We start from the raw sequence: 19309 nt of genomic DNA, 5'->3' as shown, positions 1-19309 counted from the left end.
CAACCTGTGGCACTAAAATGCTGCAAACGCACGTCTCTCTTAGTCCTACTGCTGAACTGCCATGACGCTTGTTTCTCTCAGTCACGGTAAACTGTCGCTAACACACATCTCTCTCTCTCTCCCGCAGACTGCCACTAATATATGTCTCTCACTCATGCTAAACTGCTGTTGATACACGTCTCTCTCACTTCTACTGCTAAACTGGCACTAATGCACGTCAGTCTCACACTTCCTGCTAAACTGTTGCTAATGCACGTCTCTCTCACTCCTTCTAAAGTGCTGCTAATGCACATCTCTCTCTCTCTTTCATACTACCACTTAACTGGTAGCCAGAGAAGGAAAATCCAGGTTCAGAAAGTAAAAGTACTCCCCTGTATTTTCTTCCAATCACATGGATTTGCTAATTAACACAGTTCTTCAGCCAGGAGGTTGAAATAATTTGAGAAATCAGCTTGCTGAATTTATGGGTAGAAGAATCACATGGCAGGACTTTTACTTTCTGACCCCTGGACCTGCCGCCGCTGCTGGGACAGGGGGGTCCTGAGGGGACACGAGATAGTGAGATTGGTGTCCAGTTGCATAAATAAGAGCTCTCTCTCTCGCACGCACTGTCTTACTTTCTTCATGGCTCTTCAAATTAATATCTTACATCCTGTAGAACTATTGAAAGGATCAGGTAGATGTTTCAGAAGTAAAGTAAGTACCAGTTATAAATGCAGAGAGGAGTTTCATTTTTACATGTTCTGCCAGTGTTTGGAGTAAAATATGCATTTATGCAGCAAGCAGAAAGACCAAATGGCAGCTGTGATATATACCATTAACTAAAATGTTTCACCAACATCATGTGATATGCACCCATATCAGCTTTATGGTCAATTCAGAGAGCTGGTCAATGTGAGGAAACTGCAGCTCTTATTCGGAACACAAGCACATTCATGCTGTGAAATAAAAGTGCAGCCGTATACTCACATTAGGTCTCATTGAGCGGCGTTTGCATGCTCTCCTGCTGACTCATTCATTAATCACACAGAGCAACTGCAGTACAGCTCTCCAGCAAGGCTAATGAACGGCGGTTTTCACCTTTAACTTTAATTATTCTGTGTGCATCACTGTGAATGCGTTTCGACCCAAATAAATTCCGCCTGATTTTTGATTTGTTACAATGGATCTAGGCTATTCAGAACTGACAGCTACCCTTTGATTAGCCCCAGATATCTTGCGCTTTTAATGAGCTACACCAGAATCTCCGTAATAACCTCAGAAGGTCCCCCCCTCTGGAATCCAGTTGAATAACTGTTGAGTGAGTCCTGTGCAGCTGATCTGAAAGTGCCACTGTGCTGGGGCCGTATGGAACACATGGCTCACTCACGTACAAGGTCAATGCAGAAACTGGCCATCTGGCAGCTGAACAAGAGGTAAATCAGCGGATCATAACGCTGTGATAACGCTGAGATGGAACACATGTTCCATCCAGGCCAGGAAGCAAGAGGCAGGATCAGCAGCATTATTCAGGGATTATTATTAGCATTATTACTATTATCAATCCTTGTTATTTCCCGCAGAATATTAAATCAGCATGATTCATGATTTATTAAACCAAGCCAGATCCACTCAGTGCTGCCTGTTTAATTAATTCACAGATAAAAATGTAACCACAACCCAAATGCCTATTGTTACATTACATATTCTGATAGCAATTCAGTACATGATTGTCATTTTGAATCATGTCATCAAATATTTTGCTGATCGTATTGTTATTCACAGTAATCACTAGATACTAGAATTTTTCACAATTGCAGAACGGTGTTCTGTCATAAACCACCAATTAAAGACACTCAGTGCATACATAACATGGGTATTTGCTTCATTAAGAAATGTAACTTTTTAACACATGTATTTATCAGTTAAATATTGTTTGTTCAGGGTAGTGGTCTGCAACCCTGGTCCTGGAGAGCCACAAGCTCTGCTGGTTTTTGCTTTCACCTTAAAATCAACACCCAGTTGAGACCCAAGTAACCAGGAGCAGTGAGTTAACTGTAATCGACTCCTCTAATGGATTAAGTGCAGAGAAACTAGGAAAACCAGTATAACCTGTGCCTCCCCAGGACCAGGCCTGCAGAACCCTGGTTTAGGGCAGTAGCTTCTTGTTGGACAAGAGCTTGTGCTGCATAGATTGCTGGGTCTTGCTACACTGACTGAGTTGAAATAATATTTTCCACCATGTTCCCACAGCAATAATATAATATTCTGTGTTTTTTATTTCCAGCGAGACCATGTTATTTTATTATTGCCGTGTATTTTAATAATTAATGTTTAATGTTGTTCATATCATAAGATTTGGCCTTCAGATTATTGCCTAGATCAACAGTGGAGGTTCTCATGGTGAAGGTACGTTAATGGCATGATGTATATCAAACTCATTATGATGGAATAATGATGTCATAAATTCAAAATCTCATAAAGCTGCAGAATGATCACACTAAATCTTACCCAGCAACAGTGTTACCGTGAGATTACTGCAGGTTTATTTGTGTCCTTTTTATTGTTGAGAAAGAGTTTAAAGGAACAATGGAGTGTATGTGCCTTTTGGGGCTTTGTCACATCCTGCTAAATCTCCACAGCCTGTAATGTTATTACGTTATACCCTGTGATACCTACATACACAGTTCCACAGAATGTGATCTAATCCACTTTTATTAAATGTGGAAGAGAAACTTCAAAAGCAATCAAAACGTGCAAGGTTAGAAACTTTAGGAAACGACATTCTCACAATGGTGCATATACAGTGTAGTTTCTCAATAGTGCAATAAGACTATTCTTCTAAAACATAGCTTTATTATAACTTTATTATTATTATTATTATTATTATTATTATTATTTAAAACAAGATTATTAGTGTTAACACAATAGTTTATACAAGTCTGACAGGGAATAACTGTACTTGGAGTTAAAACTGCTCTATCAGACTTGATTTTGCACTTACTATTTTGATGTGGAACATTGATATGATTCCAGTAAACATATTTTGCCTCCTTAATGACTCTATTGAGATTATTAAAAAGTGCCTTGTATTCTGCTCTCAGTAGAGTTCACCGCAACTACTGGCTGCTCAAATGAAGCAGACCTGGGGCATCACTGCTAACAGTGATCGAAATGGCAATCTGCTGATATCTCCTAAATGATGAGTGCTTACAGGTACTTAGGTTACTTCATTTTGGGTTTGAAATTCCTCTGTGGTTTATCAGGTATCTTCTACTAATACAGCATGTCTGTTATTCACATAACGAGTCAGATTTTCTGGCCGTGTACACGGTGAAGGTGACGTAATTAGAGGTCGCTGGGGCATGTAGGACTCGTGGTCAGAGCAGTGATAAAATATGTCTTCATGCTGGTAAAAATCTAAATACGGGAGAAGCTATTTTAACACTGAGATCTGCTGCCATGGGACCAGGTACTGATGATCGGTCATACAGGTCCTGCCTGTGGAAAGGATGAGAGGTGTTGTGTGGCTCTTCCTCTTCATTACCTCTCCTTCTCTCCTTCTCTCCTCTACCTCTATTTTTCTCCTCTACCTCTCCTCTTGTCCTCCTCTCCTCTACCTCTCCTCCTGTCCTCCTCTCCTCTACCTCTCTTCTTCTTCTCCTCTCCTCTACCTCTCTCCCTCTCCTTCTCTCCTCTACCTCTCTTCCTGTCCTCCTCTCCTCTACCTCTCCCTCTCTCTTCCTCTCCTCTACCTCTCCTACTGTATGCCTCTCCTCTACCTCTCCTCCGGTTCGCCACTCCTCTACCTCTCCTCCTGTCCTCCTCTCCTGTACCTTTCCCCCTCTCCTCCTCCTCTCCCTTTGTAAGGGCTGTTTCCCAGAATCCTGTGGAAGGACCCGGGTGCTATAAGGATGGTTAGAGGAGCATTAGAGATGAGCTCTCTCTCTCTCTCTCCCCCTCTCTCTCAGCTCCTGCATGTCCTGTCTTTTGATGTCAGTTTCACAGATGTGGGAGATGAAGCATCTGCTGTAAAGCTGCTTGTATCCAGGATGACCGCTTGGTATAATTAGGAGGATTTACAGAGCCATGAGTCGCTTGCTAAAATATCTTTACCAAAATGAAACTGATGTTGATTTTATGGGGAGTAGCTTATTGTTATGAAAGAGAAATAAACCCTTAAATGCTTGCCGGTCGTTACTGTAGCCTAAGATAGGCCTGTGATGAAATACTTGTTTTAGAAGGTGCATATTTCTGGGGGCTTTTTAAAAATTTTTTAATTGCACATAGATGTAAATGGCGTGCTGTCTTAAGATAAATGCCAGATAATTAGCCTTTTTACAGATACATTTTTGACATGTTTCCTGTGCACAATGCAGAATGTTTCAGCTGTCAGACTGAAAGAAGCCTCTCAGTGCAGTTCAGCCACAGTCCGTCTGACCTGGCCTTCTGATACTGCTTTCTATAAAACCACAGGACCATGTGCTGTTTTTTTCAGGGAATAACTGCTATGATTCCGATTCTCCCTTAGTCCTGCCTGTTACCAGTGAAACATTGCTAAATTAAATTCAGCACTGATATAAGGAAGCAATCTTTTACATGAAGCTGCCTGTCAGAGGAATAGCTTGGCAGGTCACATTGCAGAGCAGAAACCCTGAAAATGTCCCGGCTTGACACAGTGATAGATGCTCTCTAGTCTATAAGCCTGTTTCTGTTTTATAAACCAATATAGACTATGCTGTGCATGCGCGTGATATAGTGTGAAATAGAGTGTGTGATGTAGTGTATGTGACATCGTGTGTGATATAGAATGCATAACAGAATGCATAATCTAGAGTCTGCTATGGAGTGTGTGACCTTATGTGGAGTGTAGCAGGTTACTTGTGTTTCACTTGAGCAGCATACAGGGAGCGCCTTCTGCTGGGAGAAGTGAGGTATCACACAAACAAAGACTACTGTGGGCACTGTCTCTGAAATAAAATTAGGATTATTTTATTCAAACCACAATAAATAAATAAATAAATAAACAATCAAATCAATAAATATAACTGAAATTGAGCCTTTTAATGGAAAAAACTGTCAAGATTTTTGTTATAAATTGTTATAAATATTGATATTGTATTTTTTTTAAATTATATTTTAAAAATTATAATGAATTAGTTAGTAGTTAGATTTGTGGTCAATGCATGCATATTTAAGCCGCTGGGTAAGCTAAACAGTGTAAGATTGTCTGAAACCATTCAAATGTTTTTTAGCTGTAAAATAATAGTAGTAAAATAATATTCCCCCAGGCTTAATACCTGCTTGACCTGAGCGCCAGTGTTCAGTGAAGTGTTGCTGAAAATATATGCGCTTGACAGCCCAGAGTTTTAAATCTTTCCACCCATTTTCTGGTACCACCTGTCAGGCCTCCACTGAAATATGCACAGCTGTCATGTTTTTTTTTTTTTTTACCTTTGCAAGGGGAACAGATGCTGCACTTCTCCGCAGTGAAGCGCAGAGCAGCTATAAGATAAACACAGCGCAGGTTTCCCTGGCCTGTAGCTTTGGGTCCAGCGCCCTGTGCAGGGGCTGAGGTTTGGGCCATTCTGACTGCGAGCTGGAGTGTATTCTCCATAATGCTGGGAACCCGCTGCCTTAATCTCCTTCAGCGGTAATGGAGGCCGTGCTGTGCTCAGCCTGCTGAGGCTACAGTATTGAGAGTTTGTGCTTACTGTTGTCTTCTCTGCTCACTCCAGTGATCATTTAAACTCCTCAGCGCAGCATGTGAATTGCAGAGGCGAAATATATTATAAACTTGTGGTGTATCTTATAAGGTTGCTTGCAAATTCCAGACCTGGTTTTGGACAGTAGGCTGTCATTGACCTCAATGTAAATATGTGTGTGCATGTGTGTGTGTGTGTGAGAGAGATAGAGAGAGCGAGAGAGAAAGAGAGAGAGAGAGAGAGAAAGAGAGAATGACATAAACAAATCAAAGTTGTAAATTGATTCTGCAGAAATCTGAGCGAGCTGAGCATTAGCGAACGCAGCCGCTGCTGTCTAATTTTACATCGGGCTATTTCCGTGTGCGCCAGGGTCCCCCCTGACTGCAGGTACTCTCGCTCACCGCTGGCTCCAGCATGGCTTCTCCTCGCTGGGCAGGGGCTTCGCATCCAACAGGAGGAGTTTGGGGAGGGGCCTGGGGGAGTGGAGGGAGGAGTGTGAGGGCTCTCTCTTTTTCTTTCTCTCTCTCTCTCACTCACACGCATGCGGTCGGATTGATGGCATCATGTCCGAGATTTAGTGGCTCCCTGTTCCGGTGCCTTACATCATGATTTTCACTTGGATGTCTCACAAAGCGTGAGATCTGGTGTTTCGGGGAGCAGAAGCTCCGTGTGAGGAACTGATCTGGTGTTTCGGGGAGCAGAAGCTCCGTGTGAGGAACTGATCTGGTGTTTCGGGGAGCAGACGCTCAGTATGAAGGACTGATTGGGAGTTTCGGGGAGCAGACGCTCAGTATGAGGGACTGATTGGGAGTTTCGGGGAGCAGACGCTCAGTGTGAAAGACAGATCGGGCGTTTTGGGGAGCAGAAACGGGCTCCCCCACACAGCTCCCCCACACAGCCGCCTGTGCCCCAGCTCCCACAGTGTCTGAGGCCGCAGGATACTTGAGCTGAGAACCGCGCTGGGTCCAAAGGACAGGACCACACCATGAAGGTGCGTCTCCAGTCCTCTCATCTCCTCTCTTCATTCCTGTCCTCCCCACCCCTTTCCTCTCCTTTTCTCTCTTTTCTCATCTCTCCAACTCTGTCCTTTCATCCCATGTGCATGCCCAGTAGTTTTGGAGAACAGTTCTACCCCCTCTGACTCCCTCTCTGGCTAACATGTTGTGTTTCTGGGTTGTGTTCCCGCTCAGCGTGAGTCTTGTTTGGGACACAAGCACATGCTCTAGCTGTGGTCCAGTATTCACAGCATCTGCTAATGTCTGAATGCCTGTCTGTATAGGACTGTCTATTAATGCTTTTTAAATGGGTATCTGAATTTGGAACAATTGTTTTCACGTTAAAGGATGCAGTGATTGGATTGTTCCTAAACTCATATTCTTTAAAATATATTGTAATCATTTCATTTTCACATGGATGTTGCTTTCATAGTTTAATGAAAGAGAGATGGGAAAAGTGCTTGTAGTATGTTCTTTCTGTGGTGTAGTATATTGAGGTTTTTTGGGGGTGCATGGTGATATATTAGGGGCTTTGTTGATGGGGAAACATTTTCTGGGTGCAGGGTGGTATATTTGGGGCTTTGTTGATGGGAAAACATTTTCAGGGTACAGGGTGGTATATGAGGGGATTTGGTGATGAGGAAACATTTTTGGGGTACAGAGTGGTATATAAGGGGATTTGGTGATAGGGAAACATTTTCTGGGTGCAGTGGGGTACATTAGGGGTTTGGTGATGGGGAAACATTTTTGTGGTGCAGTGCGGTGTTTTAGGGGGTTTGGTGGAAGAGAGACATTTTTGGGGTGCAGAGCTCTCAGAATATCCTCTCAGGCAGTTACAGTGCAGAACAGGATTCAGTTAGAAAACCTGCTCTGATTTTACTTATGAGGTGCCCTGGATGACGTCTTACTTGCTGCTGCTAATGTGCATCAAGCAGGTCCTTATAAAAGGACCCAGAGAGAACAGACAGTGCAGGAGTGTGTGTGTGTACATGTGTGTGTATGTGTATGTGTATGTGTGTGCATGTGTGTGTAGGTGTGATTATGTGTGTGTGTGTGTGTGATGTTAATATTGCACTCACAGTGCCGATGCTGTATATTTTAGCACATAAATCAGCATAGCTGTGTGTCAGTGCTCCTGCTGTACCATCCAATGTCAGTGTTTAAGGATGTTGTCAGACTTGCGTGCGCTGGATGTTTGAGTTGCTCCTTGATTACATTTATGTGCAATTAAGTGCCAGTTTCACTGCCCCCATGTCCTCCCAGAAGGATCCACACAGCATATTTCTGAATGTGTCCTAATCATAAATCACGCTGCTGTTGTACTGTAGTCTGCAGAACTGGCTTCAGTACCAGGAGAGATTTATTCAGACAATAACCTGGGTCTGTAAGCATAAATATATTAAAAGGTTATGGATGTTTATTGCTTTCAGAATACACAAAGGGTTTGAAATCAGGTTGACTGTGTCCAGCAGCTCTGCAGGGCTCGAGTCACCTGGGACATTAGAATGAGGTTTGCACTGTCTAATCTCTGGCAGAAAAGCGTTTGCTGAACTAGTATTTCCTAACAGTCCAAACAAAATCTCCTCTGTTCTTACAGAGCCCAGAAAACTCCAATATGAGTTATTTTTTAAAATATGTATGTTATGAGTCTGTAGATATCAGGTCTGTCTGGTACTCCCAAGGCACTCTGTGGTGGTGGTGGTGTGTGTGTGTGTGTGTGTGTGGGGGGGGGGGGGATCTTAACTGAAATCCATATATTCTGTTTGACCTTTTCAGACTGTTAGCTAGTACATGTGTGAACATGTAGAGTGAACATAAGCTAACAGAAAAAAGTTTAAATGTGTTAAATTGTTTTTAAAAAGTCTGTGCTGGCTCATTTGTGCAAGCATGAAAAATGTGTTTGAGTGACATGACCCCACATATGAGAGGTTTAGCCTGCTAGTTTTCTACATAACCAGCATGTCCACACAGTTTAATCTATACCTGAGGCACCCATGTGAGAGGCAGAAGCTCTCAATAAAGTTGGGACAGGGTAATGACATTAACCAGGTTTCCATCTGCGTGATACCATTGGCCGAGAGACAAATGATACTTTTTCTCATTCCCATGTGCTAAATTCTCACCTGCTCTATTTGAAAAGAACCCTTTAAGGGTCAGTTATCCTATTTTTTGAACCTCTCTGTACTTTCAACCTGTGTTTGGAGAGGAGAAATAACTGGGCTATAAATATAATGAAAGTTCAGTCAATGACTGAAAGAGACAGAATTACATTGTGTGTGTTCTAAAGTGGTCACATTTAAGAGTTAAGTGCTCTAAGGCCTTTTTAATTTGAGCTTGCTCTCATGCTGTTTTACTGCAGCTTCTAGCATGAACCCCACTCAACTCACTGTCGTGAAACAGAGATATATAAATGCAGTTTGGTCTTTCGCACTGTTCACATGACTGCCCTTAATCTTACCAGACTAATATCTGTCAATCATCTTAAATAAGCATGGGCATTTGCAACTTTGTAGGCAACGCATCTAGATTGATTTTAGGTTGTTTTGGAACAGAAAATAATAATAAAGAATTTGAATCAGAATATCTATGTGTACTCTGAAATGTAACACTGCGGATATAGATTGGGATCATCATGTTACAAATTCAAAGGTTCTTGTAAAATAAAATGTTATCCCTCTCATTTTGCCTCAATAAATATCAGTCACTTTGCTATGCATGCTATTCCGAGCCTGCCTTTTACCCACAAACCCCAGACGAGCACACTCTCTGGCCATGGCTGCTGGGTTCCTGCAGACACTGCTGGAGTGGGAAGGACTCATACATGTGTCTGCAGGTCGGTTGGTCTGACTTTCACAGGTAACAGTGGATTCTCCCGTGGATCCCTGGAAAGCTCACGGGCATCGTAGGAGCGATCAGGTCATTGGATCAGTTTCAAAATGCTGATCTTAGAGCTTGTGGTTGATAGTGACATGCTGAGGGCAACTTGATATTTGACCAGATGTGCAGAACGGGTCTCTGGCAGGAAACGGACAGCTCTCTAGAACTGCAAGCGTTGGCTAAAAAAACACATAGGCTCATAAATGGAGGAAACCAAGCTATTTGAATAGAGGTCAAGAAGAGTTTTCCCATGGTACCAGATCCAGTGTAACAGAAAGAAAATGTGGGTGAGGCTAAGAGTTCTGGAAGTGTTTTTGATGCAGATTCTCCAGATTGCAGATTTTAATCTAAGCAAAAACCACAATATTATAAAATATGGATTACGACCAAGGGTGGATTGATGTTTTGGTCCTCGGTTATGAATATTTCAACTTTATTTAGGAGAAATCATGTTTTTTTTTGTTCAGTATTACAGTGCCCATGAGCCTCAGCCCCTGTTACTATGGTGATGGTGTGGGTTATAGAATTGAAAAATTCTAGGTAGCATCCTCATTCTACCTGTGAAGGTATCCTGTCCTCTTCTGAAGCAGTCACTGTCAGGCAAAGTTTGCCATCTCTTTCCATGCTTTCCATGTGATTCTCTCTGGTGTGGGAGGGGCTTATGGGCCTGTGAGGTGAGTGTCTCTGGTGTGGGAGGGGCTTATGGGCCTGTGAGATGAGTCTCTCTGGTGTGAGAGGGGCTTATGGGTCTGTGAGGTGAGTCTTTCTGGTGTGGGAGGGGCTTATGGGCCTGTGAGGCGATTCTCTCTGGTGTGGGAGGGGCTTATGGGCCCAGGACTCCCTCTGCACTAGGAGTGCCTGGAGCCACGGCTCACATGTCTTTCTAATGGAAGTTTAATTGATGTATTGATCTCGAGAATCCAGGCTACAATCAATACTGTGTGCTGGGAGTCAACTCTCTCTCTCTCTCTCTCTCTTTCTTCCTACCTCTGCTTTGGTTTAGGTGTTGGTGTGCAGGAAGCCATATCTGCAGGTTGCGCTGTGGGAATATAGGTTTCCAAAATAATTTTAGAGATTTCTGTTGGCAGTTGTTTTTTTTTTAAAGAAAACTTATTTTTCATTTTCCCTAAGGTCCTTTCCCCAGCATAACCGTTGAAGTACAGTACATTGCATTTTCCTCTGGTTAATTAATCAATTATTCTGGCTTGCTGTGCTTTGTGAGTTGCTGTTAGAAATGTAATATTTTTTGCTCTTTTAGTTTTGTGTGAAAGATGAATTCCTTGGATCCACTCTTTCCTTAAGCCTTTTCATTCTTAAACCGTCATTTTGAATATTAATTAACAAAGAGAATGCTACATTAACAAGGGGAAGGCTATATTAACAAAGAGAGAGCTAAATTAAGAAAGGGAAGTTTACATTAACAAGTGAAAGGTCACATTACCCAGGAGTAGGCTACACTAACAAGGTGGAGCCTATACTCAGCCTCCTGAAGTGGAATAATAGTGTCCCGCCCACTGCAAAACAAGGTGAATGGACCTAGGAAGTGGTTTGAAACAATGGGATTTCCCATAGAGGAAAACTTCTCATCGCATTTTTATCTTTATCTTGAAAAACATATCTTCTCATGAGCAAAAAATTACACAACTTCTTTTTTTAATCGATGCGTTGATTGTAAATAAATTATATTATATCCTCAGATTTATAATATTGTTAAAAAACTACGCAACAGACTTCAACAAGCTCTCCACAACATTCTCTGTTGTTGGCTAGCGAGACCTCGATGACATCAACATCTTGACAAAATTTACAAAAAAAAACAAAAAAAAACATTTTTTACAATCAACTAATATGCAAAACATAAACTTGTTTGTTCATGAGAAGATTTTTTAAGTTTCCTCAGTGGGAAGTCCCAATTTTTCAAATCACTTCCTAGGTCCAGTCACTTTTTTGCGGTGGGTGAGACTTTTTGTTTCTTGTACTGCCCCCTGTCTGCTGGAGAATAGAATGGCTCCTCTCAGGCTGAGCCAGTATTCTCCCTTCCACACTTGGCCAGGCTGCTTTCTGCTACTGCTCTAATAGGAAACCTTATCAAAATGCATCCTTCAGCACATGACTCACAGCCTGCCAATTTCGGCACAACAAAATTCCATTGTTCCCCGGCAGAGGCTGTTTTGAATTAATGGAAAGGGATGTCCTTTTGCATGGCGTGTTGCCGGAAATACTGATCCGCTCTCATTACTGTTTGGCATTGGATGCCACGGATCAGTATCAGCTAGTGCAGGCACCAGCAGCAGGCTTGCAGATTGCAGTGGGTTTGAGCGCAGTCTCAGGATCGGAACTCATTTGAAAGTGCCCTCAGATGAACCCAAATTTTCACTGGGGTAAACGACTGAAGAAACACGGAGCAGAGCTGACGGGATGTGTGCTACCAGCCTGGAGCTCTGTCTTCTGAAGCTCTGCAGTCCCCTGTGTCCCGCGCTCCTGGTTCTGCTCTTCATGCCTCCAGTCAGTCGAGGGGCCGGGAGAAGCGGCGTCTGCCCAGTTAAACCGGCCCTTCAGGAAAATGTAATTAACAATTTGTGCTGTAATTGGATTGTGCGATTCTGCGTTTCCTGAATGCAGCGTGTCTGACCAAGACCCCCCCCCCCCCCGTGCTCAAGGTCGGTGAATGAGTCTGGCTTGGCTGTGAAGACTCACAGGAAAGGCACCAAGGAGAAAAACAGGACTGTTAAATTATGCATGTGTTCCTCTTGGTTTTTTATTACCAAGGAATACATAAAGCACATAAATATAGAATACAAAAAACTTTCTGCTTGTTAAGTGCTGTATACTGTGGGGGGCATGTTGCCATGGCTGGGCCGTCCATGGGCTGACAAGCATTCACAGACACCCCGTCCCTCCCCATTAGACCGTACCATGTCTGTCAGTGAGCTCTCACAGCCAGGTCTCTCCAAGTGCACCTACCCGGAACCACAGACTGCATGCTGCGCATAGATGATGTGACACACACCTTTTTTCTAGGGGGATGCAGTGGAATCGATAACTATGTGTAACTATGTGTAACTATGTTACAGATCAGAATGAAGGTTGGCTCCCCTCCCCCCAGGCAGAATAAAGGCAGGTGACTGAATCAGAGCTTTGTGAGAATGTAGATGAAACAGCCTAATCCCCTCTCATTAAAACTGTGAATGAAGTCAACCAGCAAAACCTCAGTGCTCCACTTCACTGTTCCTGTCTGCCTTCTGCACAGAGCTGTATGAGGCTTTGCAGGGTGGGTTTGATGGTGCAACCCACAGGTGCATAGATTATACCTAACCAGGAGCACTCACTGTCTACCTATGGTAATGGATACACAGTAAAATGCCCTAATGTTATTAGTTCAACTCTTAAGAGAAAACGATAATAGTTGACTTAATCTGTGTGTAGCATCATTACAATTTCTTGGGGTAATTATTTGTTAGCTAAATGACAATGATTGTCGACCCTGGTACACGACCAGGGTATATCAAGCGTCCATATCAGAATTCTGAGATTTTCAACAAGCAACGACCAGAAATGACCATGAGATGGTCGGCTGCTGCTTACCGCAAAAATGGATTTGTTCAATCAAACCGTTCAATTATGGCCAGCAGCACAAACAACGTTTGTCATCCCTCCATAAATGACAAAAGCACCAGTATCAGATTGAATTCTGAATCAGCCCCAATGGCACCTGACCATTATTGATGATGCTAACCTTTCTGTGTTTACAGTAACAGTGTAAATGATGCTGGAAGTTTTTAGCATTGCTATTTGCTCCCTAAACTTTGCCACATGCATGTTATTGTAAAAGTGAATATAGCATTAAATGTTAAACATATTCTGTTCTGGTTATGTTGCTAGGCTGCCGTCCCAGGTGTTCTGATTATATTTGTGAATAAGCTACTTTATTTACTTGGTAGGGTTGAATTGGTCTTGCCATTTTGTGGTCAAACTGAGCCTTCCAAAAATGTCTCGAAGACCTACCTGGTCAGTCCATTCCTACTGTGTCACTGACAGCTCCAATGCTGACACTGTGTCATCAGCCTTGTGGGCATTGTAAGCTTGAAGGCTACAGTCAAAGGCCTATGGTCACTTATTAGGTTGTGTTAGGTGTGTGTGCTGTTATGCTGTGTGCATTAAATTGTGTGTATGTGTGTGGTTGGCAGGGGAGCCCGTTTGTGTGCTTTGCATTTGGGCCCAGTGTGACCATGTTCTGCTAGTGGTATAGATATTCGGTGAGACTTGTCAACCTGTAATGATGTGTCTGCCTCCCTGCTGTGTTGACTGAGATGTGTGCAGTCTGTGGCTATGATGATCTGAACAGGCAGTGAACAGGATGTCTCATCCCTGTCATTCTGTGTGAGACAGAAACTCCTCCAGGCCCCAGGACTGCTCAGCCACACTGGTGATTATTCAGTGAATCCATCCCACTCTACCCCATACCCCATGGACTATCTAAATGACTGATCAAATCATGTCACATTGATCAGTTCAGTCGCATTACTGGGCTGTCTGACTGAACCATATGCACCTGGCACACTCCCAACCTGACCATGCTGCTGTGTCGCCTCAGCCAGTTCTGAATCCACCCTGCCAAGAGACCCAGCTCCTCCACGAACAAATAGCACTTCTTACTCAATAACTGACAGTTGTGCAAGCTGAATTATGATGGCCATGTTAATGCACAGCTTAATTTACAATATTTCTGCTGCAACCCCACCACTCATTGCTTTGAATGAGTCAGTACGAGGGGTGTGTGCTAGCGCTTGTGTTTCCTGCACCTGTCACCTTGCAGCCTGTGCCTTTGTGTAAGCCAGTGCCCCTAATAGAAAAATGATTCATGGGACACATTTTGAAGATGAATGTGTTTGAAGCTCTCTGATGGAACCCTTTAAAAGTGTGGAGGACCTTCACCCTTGCTCTGTGGCCGTCTGCCAACGTGAAGACGGCTGTTAACTCCGGAGATTCGTTTCCTGGGGGCGGTGCTCGAGTCCTGCGTGGAACGGGCTGCCCTGTCCTGGGGAGGGAGGCCCCTCAATCCCAGCAGGCTGAATGCTGCTGCGGTCCCGTGTCTGAGGGGGTCCCAGCCCCTACGCTGCTTGGGATGTTTCCGATCACCCCTGGAGCTGGAAGCTCGGCTGACGGGTGCCGGAGGTGGACAGAGAGGCTGGAGGCTGAGGCTCCTTTGCTGGGATAACGCCCGTCCTCAAACCCCTGGAGCTCAGCCAGCACCAGGCTGTGGGACCCAGCTGCAGCACATGCACACCCACAAACACTCCAAACATCATGAATACACCCCCAGGTGTCATATACCCCCCAGCTGAGCTCAGCTCTTCTGTAAGTAAAAGAGAGTCTTCCCCATTAACAAGCGGTAATTCTGCACAGTAACCATAAAAATATGACTTTTCTCACAATACTGAATAGTGGACTGCTCTGCCACCCAGCAGAAGAAACAAAAGCTTGCAGGGCTATGAGGCAAATGCAATTTTTCAAATTATTGGAGATGTCATTAGATAGCATGTCATTAGCAGGAGATAGATGACCACAAACCAAAACTATCAGGAAACACATAACAAAAGAACAATGGAAACTGCTGTGAGCAATATGTCTTGCATCATCAAATAATAAACAATACTTTATTATTTATTTTGCATTGTTTTTCATTGTTTAACGTTTTTTTCCCCTTTGGTCCAGGAGGGCACACTATGCTATGCATTTATACAGTGTTAGAGACTTTAAATAATCATTATATTTTCACAAAGACAGGAGCTTATCAGGTGCATGACAGTATACATTTTTTTTAAAGTGAATTTTCTGTGCTGGAAGTGCTGTTCACTTCTCCATCTTCATGCCTCTCCTTTTTTATCTGCTCACTTCATGGTTTTCTTCGGTACAGACGGTGGTGCAGAAGGGCAGGTCTTTGCCTTAAACAATCTGAAGATAGAGGAATATTTGTCCTCATCTACAGGCTTGAGTAATGTCATACCTTTAAAAGATTATTCAGTCTGTCTGTTTAGATGCTAATGAAATCACTTGTTCTGTCGCCTTGAGCAACTCGTGATCTCCACAGAATAGCATGGAGCTGACTGTTTATTTTCTTTTTGCAGTCTCAGCAGAAGTGCATAGCGATCTTTGCACTGGTTTGCTGCTTCGCTGTCCTGCTGGCCTTGATCTTCTCAGCAGTGGACGTGTGGGGAGAAGATGAGGATGGAATCACTGAAGAAAACTGCAGCACTTCCTGCCAGTGAGAACACATCCCTATTATGAGCTTGACTTGAATGTTTTACTGTAACGTTGCACCATTGTAACATTGTGACATTTTGGACGTGTTGTAGCATATGTTAAAATGCTATAATTGTCCCTTCTTATTTTAATTCCTAAATGAAGTTTGTATCAGTTTTTCTTTTTAGATGAGCATTACTCTTGACCTGCAGCACACTGGATAAAATTTGTTAATCAGATTGCCTGTAACCAAGGTCACTGACTGTAAATTCCCTTTCCAGGTGCTGTAGAGACTACATCTTGGTACCACTCTACTTGCACTAATCTGTCTCAGTCATGCTTAATAAGGGCATCTGACAAATGTATGGTGGTTTCTGTTCAATTAGCAGCCAATTTAAACCTTGGAAAGGACACCAGTGTGCTCTTCAGCCAATCAGGGACTGTAATTTAGAAGAGTGGACAGTCTGCCCTTTCCTGGTAATTTAATTTGCTTTATTCAGGTATAATGCCTTTGCTTTGTGTGAGGCTTGTCACGCTCTGATGGTGTCATGGTTTTGGCTGATACCACCATTTCTTTTCCTACTGCGCCTTTTCTTCAGTTATTACGGCCATTGGTTTTTTTATGCGCCTTTTCTTCAGTTACTACGGCCATTGGTTTTTTATGCGCCTTTTCTTCAGTTATTACGGCCATTGAGTTGATTAAATTATACACGTGCAAATTTCTTTTTACAATTTGCACCTGTTGGCGTTCTATTTAAACCCTGAGCAAGCCGATAAGCTTTGCTTCAGTGTCACTTATGTTGCGTGAGAGCCGGTATTCTGTCAAGTGAGGTAAAAAAAGGTAAAAAAAGGTAAAAAAAGGTAAAAAAAGGTAAAAAAAGGTAAAAAAAAGGTAAAGGTGCAATATTGGATTGTTGTGGCTATAAAATTAGCACAACAATCTTTAGCTTTTTTAGATTGTTGGCAACAAGTTAGTGCCACAATCTAAGCTCAGTATTCTTTCTTTAGGGTTTTACTTTTTCAGCCTCGGTTCGAGGTCTGTTTTCTTTGAGTTGCCCCGTTTTCTGCTCCGGCAGTTTTTTATTTTCATACTCCTTAAGCTTTAGTTTTTTTTTTACCCAGTATGTGGGTTGTGTAGAGCTTTTCTTTGGGATACTCTCCCTAAGGAGTATTGTTTTCCTTTCCCTTGTCTCTTGAGACTTTGCGGCTATTTTACCTCTGGTTAATAGCTTAAAGAACCCCCTGTTCAGTCTCAGTTGGTCTCCCAAAACTCCCACTCCCTCACAGATGGAGCTTATTTTGAAAGAACTGCCTAGATCATTGTACAATATTGGAACTATTCCTGTTTGATATTCATACATGAAACAGATCACATGCATAAAACTGTTATTGCAGCTTTGGACAAACAGGTGCCTTTGATAGAGGAGGGTGGGGTGGTCTGTCTGACCTTCAGACGCTGCGCTAGTTAAAATGTGATTCAGCTTGACCTGTCCTTTCTCTCGACCCTGGCAAGCATGACCTCATCACTGCACGTGTTTAAATGTGATTCAGTTTGGCCTGCCCTTTCTCTCACCCCTATCAGCACGACCTCCTTTCAGCTGCAGTCCTGTCTCTGGGGTGGCTCCCAGGACTGAAGCAGTGTGGCTCAGTCTGTTCTGAACACATTTGTTTCCTCTGCTCCTGCCTGCTTACTCTTTACTTTTTTCGCAAATGGATGCTTGTTCAGAGTTATTTCCATCTGCCCCCAGAATCAGCTGTAGTAGAGTTTCTCGCAGCCTCAGGGTTGGTGCTGTCTAATGAGTTTGCTAGGTCAGTCACACCTTTGAATATGTGCACATTGTTCCAGAGCCAGGCCTCTCTGAATACTTTATGGCTGGAAGTGGCCTCCATCAGATATGTTTCCCTGTGGCTATGCAGGGCATTGGCCTTTATGTATCCCAATCACTTTCATTTCAAATCTGTCTTCCTGTTAGAGCCCACTGCACTGGGGGTAACTGCAATTTCTTTCGCTCGCCAATATTACACTTTTCAGCTCCCGTGCATTCAGAAGTAGGACACAATCATTCTGCTTTTTGAAATAAACAATTTGAAAGCTGGAGGCTGCTGTGGAAGAGGACACAGCTGAAGGCCAACACTGGTGGAATCCCAGTCGATGTAACCTGGTGTACCGGAACTGATAAGCTTTTGTCTCTGGTGCAGCAGTCTGTTGCTAATCCCCCTCTTCTCTCTCAGGATGGTGCAGAGCTCGTCTCTGCTGCATGACCACAGCAGGTCTCTAAGCTTTACACCCACAGATGAGTTAGACACATTGTGTGCACTAATGTTTAGGAACGCTAAGCCCAAAGGTAATCTCAGGTAAGGCACTGTCACGCTTCCCTTTGGCTATGCACTGAATTACATCATTACAAAATAGAGGTAGGCTGTAGGCTGTGTGAGATGTGAAATAAAAAAATAAAAACCAATGAAACTGCCTATTCAAATGGCAAATGCAACGCAAGGTTTTATCTGATGATAACTATACCCACCTGCAGACAACCGTGATTCATTTCAGAGGAGTTCCTAATTGTTCTCAAGGACAATGGTTGGCAGTTGGTTTGCCAGAATTTTTGCTAGCCTGCTGTTAAATGAAGGTTCCATTTGAGAGACAATCCATAAATTGCTCATCCTATCAGTTGCTGACATTACACCATCTTTCATGAACCATTGGGGAACACAGGACTAAAATTTACAGCATTTGTAATTCATTTGAACAGGAAAATCTGTGATGTAATTTCTTTTTTTGGAGTTAAGATTTATGTATTAAAATGGCCTGGCATAGGAAAGGAATTTTATTAAGAAAAATGTGTTTCTGTGAAAAACAAAAGTGGAAAATAAAGTACAACAAAATTTAAAATGTCATTTTTTGATAGTGATGGATGGGAAATCCAGTTTTTTAAACAACAATGGTGAAATAAATGAATAGACGTGTAACTGAAAACATTTGATGAAAAATGTCTTTCAGTGGAAAATAGATACAAGTCTTATGTACAAAATATATAAGACTATAGTCCTATATCCAAAAAGGGATAAAAAAATAAATTTAAATGTCACTTTTTGATATAGATGAATAGGCAATCATGTTAATGTAACAACCATGGTGAAGTTAAGTTCATCGAAATGTCTGAAGAAAATTATGATTAAAAATGTATTTCATTCAAAAGTATAAAAAAACATCAGACTAGCCCAAAAAGTGGTTAAAAAAATGCAAATATTTTAAATTATTATATTAATTATTAAATACATGACAGATGTACATCCAAAGGGTAAAAAAATGCAGAGATTTTTGAATAAAAAATTTTGATGGATTGGAATTTAAAATTCTTTTTTTTATTTTTATGGACCACGGTCCATTAACAAATCAAAATGTGTTTAAAGACATTTTTAATGAAAAATTAGCTCCACAGGAAAACAGCAAAATACATAAGACTATAGTGTTATGACTAAAATGGACAGAAATACAAAAAAAGAAAT

At 42.4% G+C, this 19309-nt stretch overlaps 1 protein-coding gene across 2 annotated transcripts in view; it reads left to right on the top strand.

Moving 5' to 3' along the window:
• Positions 1 to 19309, top strand: part of LOC135245085 (inactive phospholipase D5-like) — a 32313-nt gene that overhangs the window by 1347 nt on the left and 11657 nt on the right. Inside the window, exons 1-2 of one of the 2 annotated variants that reach the window (XM_064317902.1) lie at positions 6209 to 6675; positions 15685 to 15821. In XM_064317902.1, coding sequence (XP_064173972.1) covers positions 6670 to 6675; positions 15685 to 15821 — 143 coding nt within the window. In that variant the 5' untranslated portion in view covers positions 6209 to 6669. Of the gene's footprint in view, positions 1 to 6208; positions 6676 to 15684; positions 15822 to 19309 lie in introns of those variants that run through there. The other variant, XM_064317900.1, reaches the window with a different exon arrangement.

Source organism: Anguilla rostrata, chromosome 18 (genome assembly GCF_018555375.3).
Source record: "Anguilla rostrata isolate EN2019 chromosome 18, ASM1855537v3, whole genome shotgun sequence".
In the NCBI taxonomy this organism is placed as follows: Eukaryota; Metazoa; Chordata; class Actinopteri; order Anguilliformes; family Anguillidae; genus Anguilla; species Anguilla rostrata.
This window is presented reverse-complemented; position numbering and strand designations above follow the sequence as displayed.